This window comes from Anoplophora glabripennis, unplaced genomic scaffold (assembly GCF_000390285.2).
Source record: "Anoplophora glabripennis isolate ALB-LARVAE unplaced genomic scaffold, Agla_2.0 scaffold1556, whole genome shotgun sequence".
NCBI lineage: Eukaryota > Metazoa > Arthropoda > Insecta > Coleoptera > Cerambycidae > Anoplophora > Anoplophora glabripennis.
Window position 1 is genome coordinate 1 of NW_019417634.1, and position 22,019 is coordinate 22,019.

General features: G+C 29.9%; 2 protein-coding genes across 2 annotated transcripts; one reads left to right on the forward strand and one right to left on the reverse strand.

The window, feature by feature from the left end:
* Window positions 1–353: 353 nt before the first annotated feature.
* On the forward strand, window positions 354–7,014 carry LOC108916626 (peroxiredoxin-1). The gene is made up of 6 exons (XM_018722921.1): window positions 354–559; window positions 608–674; window positions 727–868; window positions 2,443–2,578; window positions 6,540–6,774; window positions 6,830–7,014. Exons 1-6 carry the CDS (start codon window positions 527–529, stop codon window positions 6,916–6,918), a joined length of 702 nt encoding a protein of 233 aa, XP_018578437.1. The 5' UTR covers window positions 354–526; the 3' UTR covers window positions 6,919–7,014.
* Window positions 7,015–7,082: 68 nt separating this feature from the next.
* LOC108916624 lies at window positions 7,083–20,152 on the reverse strand. Its single transcript, XM_018722920.2, has 4 exons — window positions 19,654–20,152; window positions 13,779–13,894; window positions 12,418–12,613; window positions 7,083–7,649 (listed from the first exon to the last, which is right to left on the reverse strand). Exons 1-4 carry the CDS (start codon window positions 19,727–19,729, stop codon window positions 7,108–7,110), a joined length of 930 nt encoding a protein of 309 aa, XP_018578436.1. The 5' UTR covers window positions 19,730–20,152; the 3' UTR covers window positions 7,083–7,107.
* Between the last annotated feature and the right edge of the window lie 1,867 nt (window positions 20,153–22,019).

A 22,019-nucleotide genomic window follows, 5' to 3' on the forward strand; every position in this document is an offset into this window, starting at 1 on the left:
GATTAGGTCGGTGGTTAAGAGGAAAGAAAGGGATTCTTTCCAGGTAGCCTTAATAAAGGCAGGTAGATCTTGCTCGTTGCAGTGCACTTCACTTCACAATAAACACGTCCGCTCAGTTCGGCCGCTCGCTCGAGAATGAGGTATCAATCAAGATCGCTAACTTCGAAGAAAGTTAGCTAAGTAACAAACAGCAAAACAGCAACTCAGAGTTACTCTGAACCAAACCACAGTATACTAATCAAATTTGATTAGTACAGTGTGTTCTGAACTGCATCTACTATTTGTGCAAAACTACCAAATCGAAACACCCACTTGTATCATAGAAAAAGGATTATATAGAGATATCCTTTTTCTATACTTGTATTTTCTTTTTCTACCTGAAAAGCTGTGCTAAAAAGTGAAAACATATTTTTAACCTTCAAGTTATTGACACAAATGTTCATATAATTTCAATTTATTGGTGGCAGATAACGTAATAATTTTCCTTTAAAACTGTTCAGTACTAACGTATTGAAAAAAAAAGGAAATGGCAAGTTTATTTAATACATTATCTCGAAGGGTAAGAAATTAGGTTATGTGCGACCCAAAAAAAAGTTTATTATTTTAGGTACCACAATTGATTAAAGTTATTTCGCCTTCTATTGCACAATCTAATCTCAGGAAATTTTCTATATGTATGTAAATATAGACCATATAATATATTGTTATCAAAATCATTAATTGCAGCTCCTTTGTTAACTGTACCAAGAATTCAGGAACCGGCACCTAATTTTAGTGGTACTGCCGTAATTAATGATTCTTTCAAAACTATATCATTGAGCGATTACAAAGGAAAATACGTAGTTTTAGTATTTTACCCGTTAGATTTGTAAGTATTTTACATTATTACATTTTTACCCAATAGAAGAATATTTTGGAAATATTAAGATATGTTAAAATAGATACAAAACATCAATTTTATGTATTCTTTTAACAGAGAAATTTAGGTTTTTTTTCATATTAATAAAGAATAGTATAATTGAATCATTTGAGATCCACAAAAGTAAAAAGCAAATGTAAATCCATTAATCCAGTCTAATTGTTGATATTTCCAATTTTAGAAGTTAGGTTATCTGTGTTTAGGCATCGATATGGTTAATGCTTTCAGATCTCGGAAAGACGAACTATTGTATTGTAATGTAATAAGTAATTTGTCAGGTCTGAGGGCATCAATTGCAATGCCACCTGGATCCAAGTGGTGAACTTACTTAATTTATCTGAAGGCATAGGTTATAAAACCAGCGACATAGTATTAGTTTTGCAACGATAAATTTGAAAGTTTCGTAAATGCTATGAGCAAGGCACGAAGATAGAAAATAAATAACTCGATAATCATTTTTCGAAAATAGCATAAAATGAAAATTTAACAGTATAAAAAAATATATTTTTGCACGATCAAGCTTTTTTAGTTCACTTACAATGTTTGTTTCTACGACAGTAGGATGCGCTTACTGGTTGCTAAGGCTAACAAAACGGTAAGTAATTCATTTACCGTTCTAGAACGGTAAGGGAATAACTGTCAAAATAGACATTTTCAACATCGCATTGATTTGGAATGAGTTTTCTTGAATTCAGTTTTAAATGTGGGTAATTGATATAAAAGAAAGATGTATTTTAAATCTATTTATTAATGTTGAAATTAAATGTACAGATTGTATAATTGCTTACAGAAATTGGAGCAGTACATGTTTTTCCAATTTCTATTCTATTCTAGAACTGTCAATTTCGTCAATTAAGAAAGCCGTGACAACAATAAACATCAGTAGATTTCAAAAAACCTGCTTCGCAAATTTATTCAGAAACGTCATTTTCGACATTACATAAAAAAAAAATAGGTATATATAATTTCGTTTTCATTTATTGCGATCGTGCAAAAAATAATATAAGCATCACGAACGTTAAGAGTTATACCGTTCTCAGACAAAATTGGAGGCTTCGCTTCGCTCAGCCTCCAAACATTGTCTTCGAACGGTAAATTACCCTTACCATTCTTAATGCTTAATATACTAATTTGACATAAATATGATAATATGAAGTTCCAATTAATATATTTCACCTAAATTAAAACCATATTTTTATGTCTTTTTTCCTTAGAAACATGTTCCGATAGTAAGATTCTATCCTCGTGCACTACACTACATTCAAACAATATGTCATCTCAGTTTTGACCATGCATTTTTTCTTTCTGTTATAGGGCATCATGTAAATAGTTCTTGTATGAAGCTGAATAAATATGAAAAAAAAGTTTATTACCCTAATTATCATTGTAAAAAATATATTTTTATAAATAAAAATGAATATTAAAAACAAATTAAAAATCCATAGTCCATAGAAATATGCAATAAGCATATTTTTTTTAATGTTAGTGTTATTTTTCTACTAATTCAATCATTAATTTTTTAGCACTTTTGTATGCCCAACAGAATTAGTAGCTTTGGATGCGAGAATAGACGAGTTCAAAGCTCTAAATGCAGAAGTAATTGGTTGTTCTATCGATTCTCATTTCTCACATTTAGGTTGGATGAACACAAATAGAAGCGTGAGTATATTAAATAATTTGTACCTAGTGTGAATAATGTATGTAAAAGTTACAAAATATCCAAATTTCAATATTTCTGGCATGTAATTTTCTAAAATTCATGTCCATATTCACTTTATTGCGAATACAAGTATTAATATTTTATGGCAAAATTCTACAAGTGATTCTGAACACAAATAAAAAAAAAAGTTCAACGAAGGTACGACCTGAGATGCTTTAACTTTGAGAACAGGGCCATAAAGTTTCATAATTTTTTTTGTTATTTATTTTACAGGTTATTTAAGATAATTTATTCATATTCCGTATATTCAACACTTTATTGAAAATGTACGAATTACTGTTTGAAATAAAATATAAAGTGATACTTTTTCTCGATATACTACCCTTACTACAGTCCTCTAAACACTTTTGTTGTGACGAAAGTAACATCTGTTTTGTCGTTTAACCTTTTGATTTTGTGAATTTTTTGTATCTTTGTTTGGATGTAGTTTATCAAAATGTGACAAAGTATGGTCACATTTTGACTGGAAATAATATATTTAAGTTCCATAATCCATTTACAAGGAAACATGTAAAACAAATGAGAATAACTGCATAATGATAAGTATAATAATCTAAGCATAATAGGATTTATTTGGCAAAAATTAAATGAAGAAAATATATAGTTATGCAAAGAAATGAAAATATAACAGGAGTTTATACATTATAATTTTTTTAATATAAATTTATAAATGAATGAGTTGATATAAATTGATACAGGGTGAAATTTTAGATGGTGTAGAAATGTGGTATTAGATTTTAGATTAAAAAAATCACAAAATTTTTCAAAATATAATCATGAAAAAATTTGTAGCAGAATAGGATTTGAAGAAATTATAATCTCTAAACATATCGTTTCAAGGTTTATTAAAAAAATAATTTTATGGTAATTGAAACACTCCATATAAATATTTAAGTACACATACTGACTACAGCTTACAATGGTTTATGCAGACTTGTAAAATAAAAGCATGGAACAGAAGGACCAAAGCCTGGGAAAACACCAGAGTGGTGGCTGGTGATAACTAAAATCAGGGAGACCAGACACGAAGTCCAAACTCATCGGGAAAATTGACAAAACTTGTCAATACAATGGTAGAAATTACATATAGTTTTTATCACTAGGGTCACTAGTTTTCTTTTTGCACCGAAGTTAATGTAGTATGGTAAATACGAGTGAAGTAAGCAAAGCAAGCACCAATTTTGTTTTAAAATGAATAGAAATATACTAACTTATAAATTAAAATAAATATTGCAATTTGTTCTTAAGAATTTATTAAATAACAAGCTCCCAATATTTCAGTGTATGTGGGACACTAGTGCACACAATTTGGTAAGATATTTGTTTACATGGAATACATTCTCCTTGTGTAATCTCCCTGATTAAAGTGGTCATATTTTGATAATGAAACATGGGAACCAAAGCGTTTTTTAGAGAATGATTTCTATGCTCATATAAAGAATTTTCATCGCAAAAAAATTTCAAATGAAGGTTGTAAAAAATTTAAATTGGAACAGCTCCCCTACGGGTTGTACATATACAGGGTGTTCCACCTAAGAGGGATTCTTCTGTAACTGCAACTATAAAATTTATAAAAAATGGTTTTAATAAATGTTGCCTGAAATCATGTGGGCCATGTAAAGAAAATATTTTTAGCTTTACAGGGTGTTCCATTTCGCGTGGGCACTGCATAACTTTGTTATTTTAAATGGCACACCCTGTATATTATTGCATTTTTGAATTCTTTGGTTAATATTAGGTGGAGTTTATTAAATGTACATGGTGTTTAAAACTTACCGTATTCGAGATAATCAATTGTTTTTGAAAAAAAATCACAATTTCAGCCCTCTAAATGAGACTGGATAGCGTCTGAACCGTAAGAGTTAGAAACTTGCAGTTTTCACAATTCATTTTGGCATAAATTACTCTATCTTGTCATATGTAGGCAAAACGTGTACGTTATTCAGACTCAGAAATACCGAGACCTACATTTAATAATTTTACGGGTCGAAAAACTTTTTTTTCAAACGGAACGACCCATATTAATAGTCATGGGTGAATGCAAAATTGAATGCCCTTTCGACTGATATAAGGTTGTCCATACTTATCTTTAACAGTTTTCCAGAAAAATAAGGTTCTTTTATTAAAACCAGTTTTTATAAATTTTACAGTTACAGAGTTACAGAAGAATCCCTCTTAGGTGCAACATCCTGTATATGCAAAATATATTTATTTATTTTTCATGAAATTAAATTACCTTTGTAGTTATGTATTTAAACATTTAAAATATTAATATGGCATTAACTTCTTATTTTTTAAATGTCATAATGCTGTAACTTTATAGAAATATACAAATTTTGTGATAATAGTCCAGGAAAATTAGACGAAAATAGGGCCGAACCTCGGAATTGCATAAAGAAGGTTCGATTTTGATGGGACAAAGTACGTTCTCTTCGTAATTGCATGTACTCATGTACATCAAAGTCAACAACGTCTCATGCGGCGCTAATTTGTTTATTTGTAAATAATCAATTATTATTAACAAATAATCGTATTTCGGATATTACGTGGGGTGGAAACGGCCAATCTTGATGCGGTAAAGCTCATTCTTCTTCTTCTTATTAGTTGTACTTTAACTGTAAAGGACCCCCACCGATCTTCATTTGTTTATCGATTTTTATTTGATTGTTATAAACAAATTAGACGTGATATCTGCGGTCGGGAGTAGGACTAGCCGATTTGGACGGGATGAACGTGGTTTTATATAGAAAATTCAAGACCCTAATGCAGGAAGTGAATTCTCAAAAAACTGAAGACCATATAGAACATGAATCATTATGAATAAATGTTATCCACTTCTCTTTGATTAAAAATTATCCATTCTAAGTCTTAGTTACAGATTGCACGTGTAATTTTTTTATAATGATTAATTAGTAAAAAGAAACAAATGAAGATCATTCGGACCTTAACGGTTTTGGAATATCCCGGATGATGATCAAAGTGACTTATTCCATAAAAATCAGACTTTTCTCGTCCAGCTCACAGATAACAGCCCGAATTTGTATATACTAATTCATTGAAGATCAATGAACAAATGAAAATCGGTCTGCCCTTAGTGGACCTTAGTGGTTCTGGATCACCTTGTAATCCAAGTACGAGAAGAGGGTCGATTACCACATGAAAATCCCCCTCTCCCAGTCCGATTGCCTAATTTGCTCTTAATGATCGAATAAAAATCAATAAACAAATGAAGATCGGTGGGAGTCTCCCAAAGTTAAGGTACAACTACAATCAGAAGAAGAATGGGCTCTACCGCATCAAAATTGGCCTTTTCCAACCCACGTAATAACCGAAATACGCTAATTTGTTAATAATAATTGATTATTAATAAATAAACAAATTAGCGCCGCATGAGACGTTATAGACTTTGACCTACATGCAATTACGAAGAGAACACACTTTGTCTCATCAAAATCGAACCTTCTTTATCCAATTCCGAGGTGAAATGCTAATTTTCTTGGACTATAAATAAAAAAACATGTTTGTGTTTATTAGCCGATCATGCAAAAAATAATAATTTGTACATGAACCTGCAATCCAGCCCCTAAGGGGAGGCTATCCTAATTTTTTTATTTTGCAAAAATTTGAAATATTTGCTTCATGAAAGTTGGCATTTTTACATAGAAATCGGCCCCTAAAAATTGTGTGTGCCCCACTATTCAATATGCAATATGGTAACTTTATTTTTCACCAGCCACAACTGTAAAGGACTGAGAAGGGAAAAACTAATAGTGCGATTCAAATACAACTGTCAAGTGCTGCTCCTCCAAAACTCTAGTTTAAATTTCTAAAATTACTATCCCCTTAATTAAAATATATTTAGGATCCACCTGTATATTGTTTTATACTTTGAAATTCTAGGATGGTGGAGTAGGTAAATTGAGATATCCACTTTTGTCAGACATTAACAAAGAAATTGCTAAAACTTACGATGTTCTCTTGGAAAAAGAAGGTATCGCTTTAAGAGGGACTTTTATTATTGACCCTAATGGCATTCTAAGACAAATTACCATTAATGATTTACCTATTGGAAGATCTGTAGATGAAGCTCTACGAATTATCGAAGCACTGAGATTTGTAGAGGAACACGGTGAAGGTAAATCTTCATTTATAAGTCTAAGCATCGTTTCAAATTATTATTATTTTTTTAGTTTGTCCAGCAAATTGGAAAAAAGGAGATAGGACTATTAAACCCGATCCTCAGGGGTCACAGGAATATTTCAAGAAAACCCATGGTTAAAATTCAATAGAAAATATGTTATAAATTTAAAATTTGTTGGGAATATATGTACAAAACAAAAAAAATAAGTGGCAAAAGATAAGGGTGCAGAAGAAACTCCTTTTTTGTTTAAAATAATTTAATTCATACAAAAAAAAGAAAAAAAAACAAATAAAAATATCACAGATGAATAACCCCACAACAGCTTTTCTAAATGACTTCATTGATTTCCTCGTTTATTCTTACAACAGGTTTGATTAACTGCTTTTGTTGGTCTACAATTATAATTACGGATTTCTTTTTCCTCCTGTAGTAGCACAGCCAGACAGCAACAGGCGCTAAAATTAAGGTGAAAGGTATAAGAAACAGCAAAGAGAATGATTCGTTTTCTCCTTTGTAATTGGAGCTGGGAACTTTAATAAAAACGTTCTTGTAATCTTTTCCATATTCCGTAACAGCTAAACAGGCGTATAATCCACTGTCAATATCTCTAGCATTGAATATTAAGTATTTGCTCAAATATGTGTTGCCAATGTTGTACACTGTAACGGATTTGTTAATGTGGCAATAACAGATTTTATCGTACTCAATGTCGCATTTCTGGCCGTAGCATTTTTTAAACCATATTATCGTTGGGGGTATCACACTAGTTACATTACATTGTATAGTGAATTCTATGTTGAGTTGTCCAGTTAAATTTGAGGTTTTCAAGGGTGCCACATATGGAGGGGTACCCTCATAACTGCCCGGATCTAAAAAAAAAATAAAATCATAAGAAATGTATCAACAATTTCTGATAATGCGTAAGTAAAAAAATTTTTACACATGAAAAATAAACTCCCCGTGTGGTTTCAGGTTTATACAGGCTGTTACAAATTCGCTTCTCACTACAGGAATCTCGGAAACGGTAAGAGATATGTACTAGCTTAAATGGGGGCAAAGTTGCATAAACGGGGGACCAATATTATGCCTCTAAAAAATCAAGGCTAACATGATTAGTTTTCGAAATATTAAAAAAAAAAACGAAATTTTGGAAATCCGTTTTTGTTCCATTTCGGCCTTGTTTGAGGTGACATTGAAAAAAGAAGAACACTTTCTCGTGGCAACTTTTTGCCTTCTATCAAATGGCATAATCAATTTTTATATCTAACGTTTTGTCTTTCCAGGACTATCATCAACTTCATTTTTTTAAATTCAACCCTGGAAATTTTATTAAATTTTTTGCAAGCCTTTATGACTCCTAATACTGTACTGCCTCAGCCCAAATGTTTTATTTAGATTTCTATGTTTACTGAATTATCGCACACTCGAAGTGTTGTTGGACCCTGTGAAATCCACCTAGTTATTTAAACTATTACCATCACACGTTACAATAAAACATTATTAAGTGCTCATAGGTATTTTTAGGTTTCTCGAGTGCTCAAAAGTGTTTTAATTTTTTTCAGAATATTCATATAAATACATCTGCGGTTCCAGGTATAATAAATTCTGATCATATTATGCTTATCTTCATTTTCAACATTTGCCAAAACGGAAAGGTTTTTGAACATTTACAGTAATTTTTTAAAGTATAATACTCATTTGGAGTTTTGGTTGATCATAAGCAATTTTAAGAATTAATTTGTTATAATGAAATTAAAACTAATAATGTTCTAATTTTGACGCAACAACTTATCGAATTATGACCAGGTGGATCTCACAGGGTCTAACGACACTTACAGTGTACGATAATTCAATAAACAAAGAAATCTAATTAAAAAATTTAGATAAATTTGGAACGAATACATTGAAGATGAATTTTTCAAGATAAAACATCTGAATCTGGTTCGGGCTGAGGCAGCATGATTGAGCATCATGAAAGCTTGTATAAAACTTCCAGCGTTGTATTTAAAAAAATAAAGTTGATGATGCTCCTGGAGAGACGAAACGTTATTCGATAGAGGGCAAAAAGTTGCCATGAGAAAGTGTTCTTTTTTCAATATCATCTCGAACAAGGCTGAAATGAAAAAAAAACTGATTTCTAAAATTTTCTTTTTTTCTCAAATATTTTGAAAACTAATCGTGTTAGCCTTGAATTTTTAGAGGCATACCTAATGTTGGTCCCCTGATTATGCAACTGTACTCCCATTTAAGCTGGTTCGTATCTTCTACCATTTCCGAGATCCCTGAAGTGAGAAACGAATTTGTAACAGCCTGTATTTATAAATATCAGTAGAGATACAAACTCTTAAGGGTCATTATATGGGGTTTTATTCAGATAATAGATAATCAAAAAGTAACTCAATTTTTTCTCTGGACGGTGGAGGTATTGTCCTTTGTTTTTGAAATATAGCCGATTTTTTTAAATAAAACTAGCTATATTTTTATTCTTTCAAAAAACCAATACTTTAAAATTTGCTATAAATAAGTTTTTAAGGATATGTTAGTGTTGTTATTTTTTTACTGTCTGTTAGAGGTCACTAGTTATTAACTTCCCAGTGACATTTTATAACATACCGGTTTTAAGTAGGGTTTCTAATCCCAGTATTTGGTACCAAGACGGCTCCAGGATTTTAACAAAAAAATATGGTCCCAGGATCACAGAAAAGGTTCCGGGACCAGGATAAGGATAACATTCTATTGTCCAAGCTTAGAAAGGTGCGGAATCGAGAAGTACGTTTGTCAGAAAAATTAAATTTGAAAGCACAATATCTGTGTCTACAAGTATACAGTGCTTTCGAAAAGTAACGAATAAATTCATTATTTTTTAAATTGAGAAGTTCTCAAAAAAATCCCCTGGCACGTCGATTTTGTTTTTAAAAAAGGCACTTTTTAACATACGACCCATATTTGTGACGTCATCGTTGTTGGAGATATGACGTCATCGACAATTTTTTTAAATAGCAACCCCCAATTTTGACCATGCCATTTGAAAGAGCGTATCATTCTACATACGCATCATGAAAAATTATGGTGTTACATAACAAAAATTTCAATAAAATAATGTTTGAAGATTTTAAAATTTAATTTTCACAATACTGAAAATGATATTGATTATGTAAAAATCGACTAAATTAAATGTTTAAATTGTGCACCGTTGGCTGCCTGACAGTACCCAAGACGATTAATAAATTCTTTTTGGACATTATCAATAACTTCAGGAGGTATACGATGTATCTCGTGATGAATTCTTGCTTTTAAATCATCTAAATTAACCGGTCTAGTAACGTATACTTTGCTTTTTAAGTATCCCCACAGGAAATAATCTAGGGGTGTCAAATCAGGCGATCTGGCTGGCCACTCAATCGGCCCCCTTCTCCCTATCCAACAATTTAGAAGATTTAAAAGCAAGAATTTCTTACATAGTATATTTTATCTATGGTCTAATGTTTCGTCACCGTGGAACACCCTGTATATGAAAATATCAAACCTCAAAAAGGTTGTGTCGTAAAATGACACTGACACTGAGGAAGGCCACAGTTAATGACTTCTACAGGTTAAAAACTAGTAACACCAACATATTGAGAACCCTGCAAAACTTTTCATGTACCAATTTTTTTTGCATTTCAGTTTTTTTTTTAAAAGATTACCAAAATTTGATTGATTTGATTGAAAAAAAATAATCGTTTATGCCCTATATCTCAAAAACTACATGATACACACTCATGATTCATAAGAAAAAATAATTTTATTTTTTACGAGGTATCAATTCTTGATTTTATGATATTTTGATAAAAACTCGGGATACTATACAGGGTGTCTAGAAACTAAACTGACAAACAAAGATAGCAAATTGGTATGACTTTATATCGATTTCATTCGTCTTATCCAAAAATACTTCCCAAGGGAAGTAGGGCTGTTTGAATATGGCCCCTTGACATTTTTTTTAATTGTTCTGAGAGAAAAAGAGTGATCGAAAACTAATTTCTAAATCTGGCGTTGACAGCATAAGTTACCGGTTGCTACATTATCTGTTTTCCAAAGCCAACTACTAAATATTAAAATAAGATTAAAAAAATATAATTAAAAATATCACTTGACCCTCCCAAATGTGACACTTATGGTTACTATTAAAAGATCATTTTTACATCTAAAGGCTATCTGTATGAGTTAACACATAACCTAAGTTTGACCCATCTAGATAAACAATGATTTGAACAATTAAAACAGTAATAATGTCAAAGAGCCATCATCAAAGAGCCCTACCTCCCTTAGAAAGCATTTTTGGATAAGACGGTTATATCAAATCGATAAGAAATCATCCCTAGAATTTGGTGTCTTCGTTTGACGATTTAGTTCCCTGTATAACTAAAAACAGACAATATTTTCCTGACATCTAAATGCTCAGACAAGTTTATAATTTCTGAACAATGGTTTTTGCTTTATAAGGACTAATTCTTTAAACCATGCTCCCGACATTTGTCCCTAGGAAAATTGTTCTAAATTTTCAACACTTACAATTAGTTAGCAGTTAGTTCTTTGCAGATTTTCCTGATGCTCTTTTTATATTGTGCTACATCGTCTGTAATATCGATGTCTGACAATTGGTTCAAATTTGTTATATCATGTTCTAATTAAGTTGTAGTGGACTTCGCTGTGGCAGAATGTACCATCCTGGTGAAAAATTAAATTTTCATCTAGATACAATTTTTCAGAGTAATAGCCACAGATAAAGCAATAATTGCACTGGATGACGCACAGTGGCAGTTATTGCTTTATTCATTATTTTTGGTGAAGACTACATTTGAAATATCGGTTAGCATTCTGTACCGATTACTTGAAATGAACCATAAAATTTGCTATAGGACTAATGGTATAGAGATTTATGTAATCTAAAGCATCAAGAACTTTGCAGTTTATAAACCGGAATGTTAACATGAGGAAATATCTGAAAATAAGGGAGACCATCTTGCTTGGTATTGAAAAATTGTACTCGTATGAAAATTTTATTTTCCAGCAGCAGTGGATTCTACAGCTAAGTCAACTTGGTTTGAAAATAATAATAGTTTTTAACCGACCATTCAGTAACCTAGGCCTCAATATTATGATGGTGTGGTACAAGATAATGCATTAAAAAAATATCCAAGGGACAAATCGGTGGCCAAAATTTTGAACCCTTATGCCAATTTTGCATATTATTTCTAAGATGAGATAAGACTTGGGTACATATCACTAGCATTCAGAAACAGAATTAAAGTTCATACAACTAGTCCATAAGTCCAAAAAAGGCCCACACAATCTTCAATTGAGAAACCGTTGTCTTCTAGGATCAAGCAGGAATTAATATTGTTGAATAAAAAGTATATATATAGAACCAAATTGATGAAATATAGTCTGATTTGTATTAAAAAATTATTCTTTTCAAAATGTATAACTTTACAAAGCATCCAAAATCCATCCACAGCAATTATAACTTCTCTGAACTGAACCACATGCCATTATGGCAGCATAAGTACTTTAAAGTCAAGGAAAATAAAATTATCAAAAAAACTCGTACTTTTCGATATATTTTCTACAAGATTAAGGAAAGGTGATACTTACTCACAATTTCCACGATGAATATCTTACGAACAATTTCCTTTTCCAAACATCTGTATAACCCGCTGATGCTCCTGCTTGATGAAATAACATCTAAACGGCCCTTAGTAACGTTCAACTTTTTCCAAGTGTTTTCTTTGTCTGCCTCATTCAAATTCTTTATTTCACATTGCAAACCCTTATAATTTGATTCGCACGACTGCAATAAATACAGAATTAAAAAAAATGTTTAAATGGTTTTTTGATTATTCAGTTTAAGTTCAAGCAAGGGCGTCGCCAGCCAATGGGCAAGATAAGAGAGAGGATGGGAGAAATATACTTTAAAGGTAGAAATAGGTATGTATAGTGAATTAATTTTTTTTTTAATATTTTTAATAAAATCATTTTAAAATACAAGAACAAAAAAAATATAAATAATTAAAAAAATTCAACGAAAATTAGGTAAAACATCTTGGATTTTTTGAAAATTTGTCGACTATATTAATAAAATCTTCATGGTTGTCAAAAATAAGCGACGGACGATAATAAATATAAGTCGAAGTTTGCAGTTTATCTATAATTTAAAAATAATTAAATACAAAAATTTAAGGATTGATAATACTCTTCACAATTCAAGTTTAAAGCTATGAAGCTATTACCTATATTATTGAAAATATATAAATTTCTTAAATTTATGGGTAAACCTACAAAATTAAAAATGTTTTTCATTCCCCCTATCTAAAATTGGTGCGTTACATATATAGCTTTAGTTGCACTGTTAAACTTTTATTCTGATTCCGATAGATACAAATTTATTTTTTTTTTCATTTATAATTCCAAAGCTAAATTTTTAAAATATGGAAATGTATTACTTTTTAAAATAACATTTTATATTTTTAAATTTTTTTTGTCAACAAATATACTATTTTATTACAATTGTTTTTTAAAAAAATAAAAATAAAGTAGTATATTAATTTTCAAAATAAGTAAGGAAATAAAATATTTTATTAAAAATTTCCAATCTAATTTCTTAGATTAAGAAAATTTTTGTGTCTACTATATACAGGGCTGGAAAATCCACATGGTCCATTTACGTTTACATGAGAGCGACAAACTAAAGTAAAGAACTCCGTGCGATAGACAAGGATAGCTATAGTGAAGACGTTTCATAATCTGAATAGTCACCGCCCGTTTCGGGTTAGGAGTGGGAGTGACTATTCAGATTATGAAACATCTTCAGTGTAACCATCTTTGTCTATCGCACGGATTTCTATGACTTACTTTATCGCTCTCACATAACGGCCGATGTACCATGTGGACTTTCCGAACCTGTATATGTTGAGGTACTCAATTATATTTTAGTGTTTAAAAATGAGCATGATTACCCTATACTCCCAAACTACTCCTTTGTGATGGCATTTTAAAGTAAACTGTGTTCCATTCTTCACTCTTATGTTTTGAACTTCTGGTTCAACCACATATGGAGAATCATTAGAGTATCCTAAAAAAAAATAACTCAAATAAAATAAAAAGACATAAAGGGCAGGTATATGAAACTAATGTGTAGATTGGAAATTGTCTTATGTAATTTAAACAAACAAGTTTGCACTTTGTTTATAAAGTTTATTGAATTTGACTTGCTGTTAAGGCCAAAATTCTAAACTCTTGATACCACAACAAAGCAGTGATACTGTCTAACTAAAAATGGGATTATAATTTTAATGTAATCATGGAGAGTCTGAAAAATAATTTTATCAAATGTTTCACTGTTAGAATAGCGCTGGGGGCAAATGCCTTTAAAAAAATAAAATTTGTCAATTATTGTTCCCCAAGAAAAATTTTCCAAAATAATAGTTATTTCAGTTTTATTGCAAATAAAGCTAATGTAGAAAAAGGGAAATCATTTTTCTTAGAAATGCCGCGTTAGATTACAAGCGTGATCTAATTCGAAATAGGTACCTACCCAGTTATGTCGCATTTATGGAATTTTTAATGATAGTCGAAGTTTTGCTACTCTATCTACATCATCTCTGAAGACTATTTGTAAAACAAAGCGTTTCTGGAAACTTTTTCAAAGCACCTATTTTTGTTATTTTGACTACTGAAATTCAAATCTTAAATTTAGCAGCCAATTAATTCTGAAACTGTACTAGTACGCCTACATTATTCTTTATACTGCATATAAAAAATACCAAATAATAAATGCGTAGGTAAATAAAATTGAGTTACAACTCCTAAAATAAATTAAAAATCCTGAACGTAACTGAATCAGCTGATAGTTAAAAGAAATTATATATGTAATTTGAAAAGAGTGCGTTAAATAATTAATTTAAAAAATATCATGTTGTGAATAATAAAAATTAATAAACAGTGTAATCTTGAACATATCGCATTTCCCGGAAACATATCAGTGATATTTATATTTGACTATCTTTTCTAAATATTTCTTATTAATAATTTCGTTTTTCTTTTAAAAGAGACTTACAAATAATTAATATAATAATAATAATAACAATAATAATTTTTTATCAAAACGCAGCACACTTGCACAAACTGTCATCCAATTTAAATTTTTTAATATTTTACTATTATAATCATACCGTATAGTTAAAAAGTACATAAATATATGCAATGTGCGTGTAACTGTGTAATAAATAACGTATGTATACTATGTACATATTTATTTTTATAGTGAAGTATTTGTTTTTATCTACTAAATTGACATCAGAAATTTTTCACTCGGTCCAAAGACCTATACGCCGAATATACTTGGAAATTGGTTAGTTTAAAGTAGGTACTCAGAACTTAAAAAATATGTAAATTAAATTTCATAAAACTATACAGTTTGCTCGAATTAAGAAATTATATAAAAAAATTTCAACAATAACGCTGTTATTGTTATTAGGCTGAATGAGTTACATTAATAGATATGAAAATACAGTACATAACATACATATAATAAAACACTATTTAATGAGCACTTTGGTTTTATTTTTATTGAGAATATTTAATATATTGCTGCTAAAATTATGTATTTTAGTGTTGTTTGTAATCAGTAAATTATGCATATAAAATGAATTAAAGTAAGTATTAAGTAAATATTAACTACTTTAGTTTCGTGTATTCTTTCTTAAATTATGCGTAAAAAGTTCTTGAATCATTAAGAGGGATTAAATTTAAATTATTAAATTGTTAACTTTTATATTCGTAGTATGTAGGTAACTGGCGGCGACCGAGTCTTGGTATAACAACCCGAAAAACCGCCATGTATAGCTCCAGTACTTTTATAGTTTATTGCATTTTAATATTTTTCAGTGTTCTCTTCCGTCAAGAGGTGTATTTTGAATTTATTTTTATTTTTAACAATTTGTAAATGTATTCGATATACGCAGTGTTTTTTAAGTCCATATTTCAGAAATTCAAGGGCATGTGCTTTGGACCAAGTTAGGCCAAAAAGTCTTAATAACCCAGGGCCTAATATACACAGAAGAATACTTTTAAATCGCGAAAATTTAAATTTTGAAACTGGTTCCTACATTAAAAAAAGTATCTTCCATTTTGTTCGAAAAACGAGTCATTGCCAAACTATGAAAATTTCCGGAAAGTTTCCACTGAAAATTCCGGAAATTTTTCGAAATTTTCAAAAAATATTTTTTGAATTTGTGTTGTGTTCTACATACCATCAGCTTCCCAAAACGATGAAATACTTATTTTTGTTTATGTTGGTATAAATATTGGAAAAATATAAAGTATTAGCAAAAATTACATCTCGCTCTATTATGTAGATTGACTTATTTCGATAATATGGTCTTCCGGTATTCCGAATTAACAATTAACCAAAAATCCGAAATTAACCAACGATTTTTTGAGGTTACGTTCACAGAAGTAGTAAAATTGGCCCCAAGTTTAAAAATTGTTGGAAATATCCCTACGGAAATTTTTCCGGAAACTTTCTTGGGAAAATTTCTAGTTTCGATTATTTCTTCCCAGAAAATTTCCGTTTTGGAAACTTTCCGGAACGGAAAATTTCTCATTGCTCAGAAAATAATTTTAAAACTATTCGATTCACAAAAATATTTACGGTAGTTTTGTTCCAAATTTCCAATTTGTAATCATCTGTCCAAATTTATCATTACCGTATATTTCTAACTATCTAAAGGTTATAGCGAGAGGGTAAAACTTACATAAAAATTTAAAATGTTTACAATGTACCTATTTAAATTAGAATTTTTAACAAAAAATCCCAAACATTTTTTTTTTTAAACGAATAGTTTTAGAGATATTTTAAATTTATTCAACTGTTAGTCCAGACGGTATCTGTTTCAAAAAGCCATATTTGGGTGAATCGTATATCCACGGTGATTTTTGGCTTTTTAGCTTTGAAATATCACTATAAATGAAAATTTTTCTATGCGCATAAAAAAAACGTGGGCTTAACTTTTGGCGGCATAATATGTTAAAAAAAAATCGAAAAATGTAATATTTTTCTTCCTATTTAATTATGTATCTTTTCAAGAGTTGATTTTAGGCGAAAATGGAAGAGGAAAAAAATTTTTGCAATTAAATTTTTTACAAAACATGTCTAGTTACAAATCGAATAAATCATGTTTATAATGTAAAAATCGAAAAAATCGCAAAAATGTGGTTAAAAAACAATACTTTTTAGGGAATTTTTTTGGGGTATTTAAATTGGGTATAGGAAATTGCAAATTTTCAAATTTTTGCACAGCAAAAACCAAGGCCCTTAGATACTTGAAAATTTAATCACATATAGAAGGGCTCTCAAGCTTTCAAACTTTTTTTGAAAAATTCGAATCCGTCAATTAGGAGAGCTCTGGCGCTTGTTTAAACATTGGTCGAATTTTTGTACTTTTAGAACTTTGTGAATAATCAATCAAATCAAATTTTTTAAACCAGGTTTTAAAAGTTTTTGGAAAGACGCTTCTTAAAAAAAAACAGAACGATTGATCAATTAGTTACGTAGTTATAGCCGTCATTTACCCTAAATGTACTGGGACATCCAGCAATTTTTTTTTCAAAATCTGGATTGCAAAATTATTATGCAAAATCTATCGAACCGATTTTGATGAAATTTGATGTGATAATTCTACATAACATGAAGTTTTTTTGAGCCAAGTATAAAGGTCCTATATCCAATTTAAATACCCCAAAAAAATTCCCTAAAAAGTATTGTTTTTTAACCCCACTTTTTGCGATTTTTTCGATTTTTACCATAATAATCATGATTCACTCGATTTGTAACTAGACATGTTTTGTAAAAAATTTAATTGCAAACATTTTTTTCCTCTTCCATTTTCGCCTAAAATCAACTCTTGAAAAGATATATAATTGAATATGAAGAAAAATATGACATTTTTCGAATATTTTTAACATATTGTGCCGCCAAAAGTTAAGCCCACGTTTTTTTTTATGCGCATAGAAAAATGTTAATTTCTAGTGATATTTGAAAGTCAAAAAGCCAAAAATCTCCGTGGATATACGATTCACCCAAACCAAAACAGGTACCGCCTAGTCTATGTGTTATAAACTCGTTTTAAATTTAAAAGATAAATCAAAAATGCTTCGCTTTACAAATAAAATGGAAGATGTCTTTTTGTTACAAATACAATTAACATCAAATATTAAATATTGCCTCTAACAATTTTCAAATAAACTCAATATAACATAGAAATTCTGTAGGTTCTGTAAATAGCTTGGATTTTTAATTGCAGTGCCTTTAAATGTATCCGCCACTACTATATAATATTTAAGCCACTAAGATACTTGAATAAATGTTATATACCAATTTTTTTAATTTCAATATCCTGCACCTCGTACAAAGCCAAGATATTATAGATATAGATATAGCTTGGATATTTGGACAAAAATAATAATCTAAGCAGCAGGCCTCTTAATTTATAACATAGACTACACCCTGTCAAGGGCGGATCCCAAATGGTCCGAAAAAAAAAATCAAAGATCAAACAATGAATTAATAAAGATAAAAATTTTTTGACTGCATAACTTTTTTTTATAGACATCAATTATATAAACGCCCCCAAAAGTCCATCTCTGGATCAGCTCCTGCACCCCGTATTATAGTCACTAGACCCCGTAATACTGAACTGCCGCGCTGTAGCTAGCAAGAATGAAAACTATGATATTAACTATGCTTTCTGTTCAAATTTGCAAAAAAAAAAAACAACTGCTGAACTGAATATATTAAGATCGTCTAAAAATTGAAAAAAAAAAAACGATTTTTCCGATGTTTACCTAAATCATTACATTTATTATTTATTTTATTGTTTATATGAGTAAAACTTGACTTTCTTATTTTTTAAATAAGTAAGTTCTATTAACTAAAAATTGTTTATGATGATGTTAATTAAATTTCGTCCTTAAAGAGCCTGACAAATTCGACTTATGACTATTTTTTAAATAGAACATCCATATTTTATTTCATAATGTAATCATAATAGAAATTTACAGTGGTTATAGCTACAACGTTCTTATTATAATTTTCTTATTTTAAGATTAACAAAAATTAAGATGATGTGACTATATACACCGTTTTTTTGTGGGTTAAAACCATCTTTTATTCTTTTAATAATCCATTTCGAAGACTGTAGAAAATTATTTTTATCACTAACAAACAAATTTGTGATGTCGACTATTTTTAGCTTTTTTTTCAACATGAAATCATCTCACTTCTATATATCTGCATTATTGGACTTTGCCTTTCTGTGTTTGAATTGATTAGTCTCTAATTCGAATTGCAGTGGAAAATTCTTCTACAACGTACCTACTGCTAGGCAGATTTTATGTAACGCCTCTAAAAATGTTTCTAAAAACACTGTATATAGGTATCACATAATATGACCACTTCAACGTTTTGGAATTTTATATTAAAGAAAGCGTGTTTTATCATCAGTTTAGGCCGTTAAATTTAAAAAAAACGGCGTTACTATCACCTGCGATCATCGACTACCGAAAATATAGGGTGGCAAATCATATAACATAAATAAAACATTTTCACCTTTTTATTATCGCAGTTACGCCGTTTGGTATCCCTGTTTATTGGTTTAGTGCCGACTATAAAAATAAATCGTAAATTATTTGGAAGGCGGTAATTTCATTTCATTACGATAAGGTGTTTGTTTGGCGGTTATAAAACAATAAATTAAATATTTAAACTTCGACCAAACCTAAATTTAATCCGATTCCCGGGATCAAGAAGCAAATCCAAATATTTCTACTTACCTTCGCTGTCCAGGATATTCCCGCAATGACAGGCAACAAACAACAGGCAAACGCAACAGTAAACAATGGTGATCATATTTTCATAGTCGAAAACAAACAAAGATGCTTTATGGCCCGCGATAAATCTTCTTTTTCACTTTCAACTTTACAACAAACTAACTAGAAACTGTTTAAGAGGAAAATAATCGATTTATTTTAAATCCTCGAGGTCTGTCTTCAATCAAACAATCCAAACATTTACCGAAACGTCACAACAAATACGAGCGCTCGCTTTATTCAACGATATTTTCAGTAACAGAATGCGAGGTGTGTATTTATAATTTCATTTGATAGTGTTAACAAATCAACGTTGAAATAATGAGGTTTTTAATGTATTTGCATTTTTTCGAGCGCTACACTGTCGAACGTGTCATACTAAATTGTCTAATCTAATCTTTCGGTAATATAAACAGTAGAGATTTTTTTAAACTTTTATATGCGATTTTAAGTCTTACGCGTATTGTCTAGAAGGCGATATAACTACTGTATATAGATATTTATAAACGCGTGTAGGTACTTGTATAAATAAAATAGGTAACACCAGGGGAGATAATGTCCACAATAGATAACATAATCGATTTCGCTTATCTGTTGGGATAATGATATTAATCTAAGGTAAAATATTTTTCCTACTACTGATTTTATGGCTGGTAAATTATTTTATTGGAAGATTTTCTGGATAATAAAACGTAATTAATTCCGTGCAATATGTTTTCTTGTAGCACACCGTTTCCTAAAAATCAACTATCTCGTTGTATATATGATTCCGTACGATGTCCAAACAAAAATGTATGGACTACCAAAAAGTAGCAAACAAAGGACCTAAATCATATGATTACAATATCTTATTTTCACCTCTACATATCCCTACTCTCAAATTGACAAAATAAATTCATACTAGAAAATGACGTAATTACGTAGATTTAGTCTTAAAAGTACCTATACAGGGCAACTTGGTAAAGTGAGGTAATTAATTGGGTACCAGGTGTTCCGGAGAAAAGTTTTCACATACCTACTCATTTCTCAAAAATATTCAGAAATATTTCAATTTGGATTGCGAAGGGGCAATTTTTTTACAAATTACTTCAAAAGCGGAATAATAATCACTTAAAAAAACTTAAAATACAAAAGTGAAATGATACTCTCTAGGATACACTATTTTAAAGTTCTTTTCATTTTATTTTCAAAGGCGATTTACATGCATATATTTTTTTTAATTATAAACTGATACTGAAACAATGCGCTTCAACGATATTTGATCAATAACACAAAGTAAAATTACATGGAATAAGGCCATACAATCTTACAATTTTAGTTAAGAAAAAATACGAAATCTTGAAAACCCTTAAAATTTTTATTTCGATTTGATAAGTTACATTCATTGAATACCTCTGCCGTACCGAAGAAATCGAGATTTAAAAAAATTCTTATGAAACCCAACTGATGTTTTTCTAAAATTATATGTATTTTCCATTAACAAAGAACTTTTCCAATAATTTGCTTATGTCACCAACTGTTATATATATCGTAATGATTTCCTTATACAGCGTGTTTTACATACAGTGATCACTCACTAGAATATTTTATACTAACGCCTTTTGACATTTTCCCTTTAAATAAAAATTGTATTTTTGGTCACATTTTGCACACACACCAGAAGTTGAGACCAACTTTATTTTAAATAGAATATCAGAACGGCCGTTGAGAAAATTAATTTGTTTTACTAAAAGTAGCTACAAATGTCTGGAACAACTAAACAGCTTGCACTGTTGAAATCACACATAGTTTGGTCATTGAGCTTTGCAAAATTATTCTTAAAATGGATAACGCATGACATAGTCTTAAAGAAATCTGCACCAAATTAAGAATTTAGAAACTTTTCAAATGAAAAAAATCTAGTGATTAGTACAATTTAAATTCTGAATCAAATGATTTCAAATTATATTTCCCACTAGTTTTGAGTTTTCAACGCGATTATTAAATATTATGCAGCAGTAAAAGCAAATCTCGGAAATTGTATATATCACAGGAACAATGCCATCATATGGATAACAATAGAAATGACATAATAGGTACCTACATCCTGTACCCATCTCATTAATTTTAAGATTTATCTGGCATAATTATGATAAAGATGTATATTATAAAACATCTATTTTTCAATCTTTTATTATACTTAATGATATTTTATAAATTACTAAATCTGTAAGAAACATAGGTACTTATATGGATATAATTTTAACAATTATATTTGTTTACAGATGATAGGTATATTTTTGTGAAAAAATATATAATTTTTTGCATATCAAATAGGTATTTATAATAAT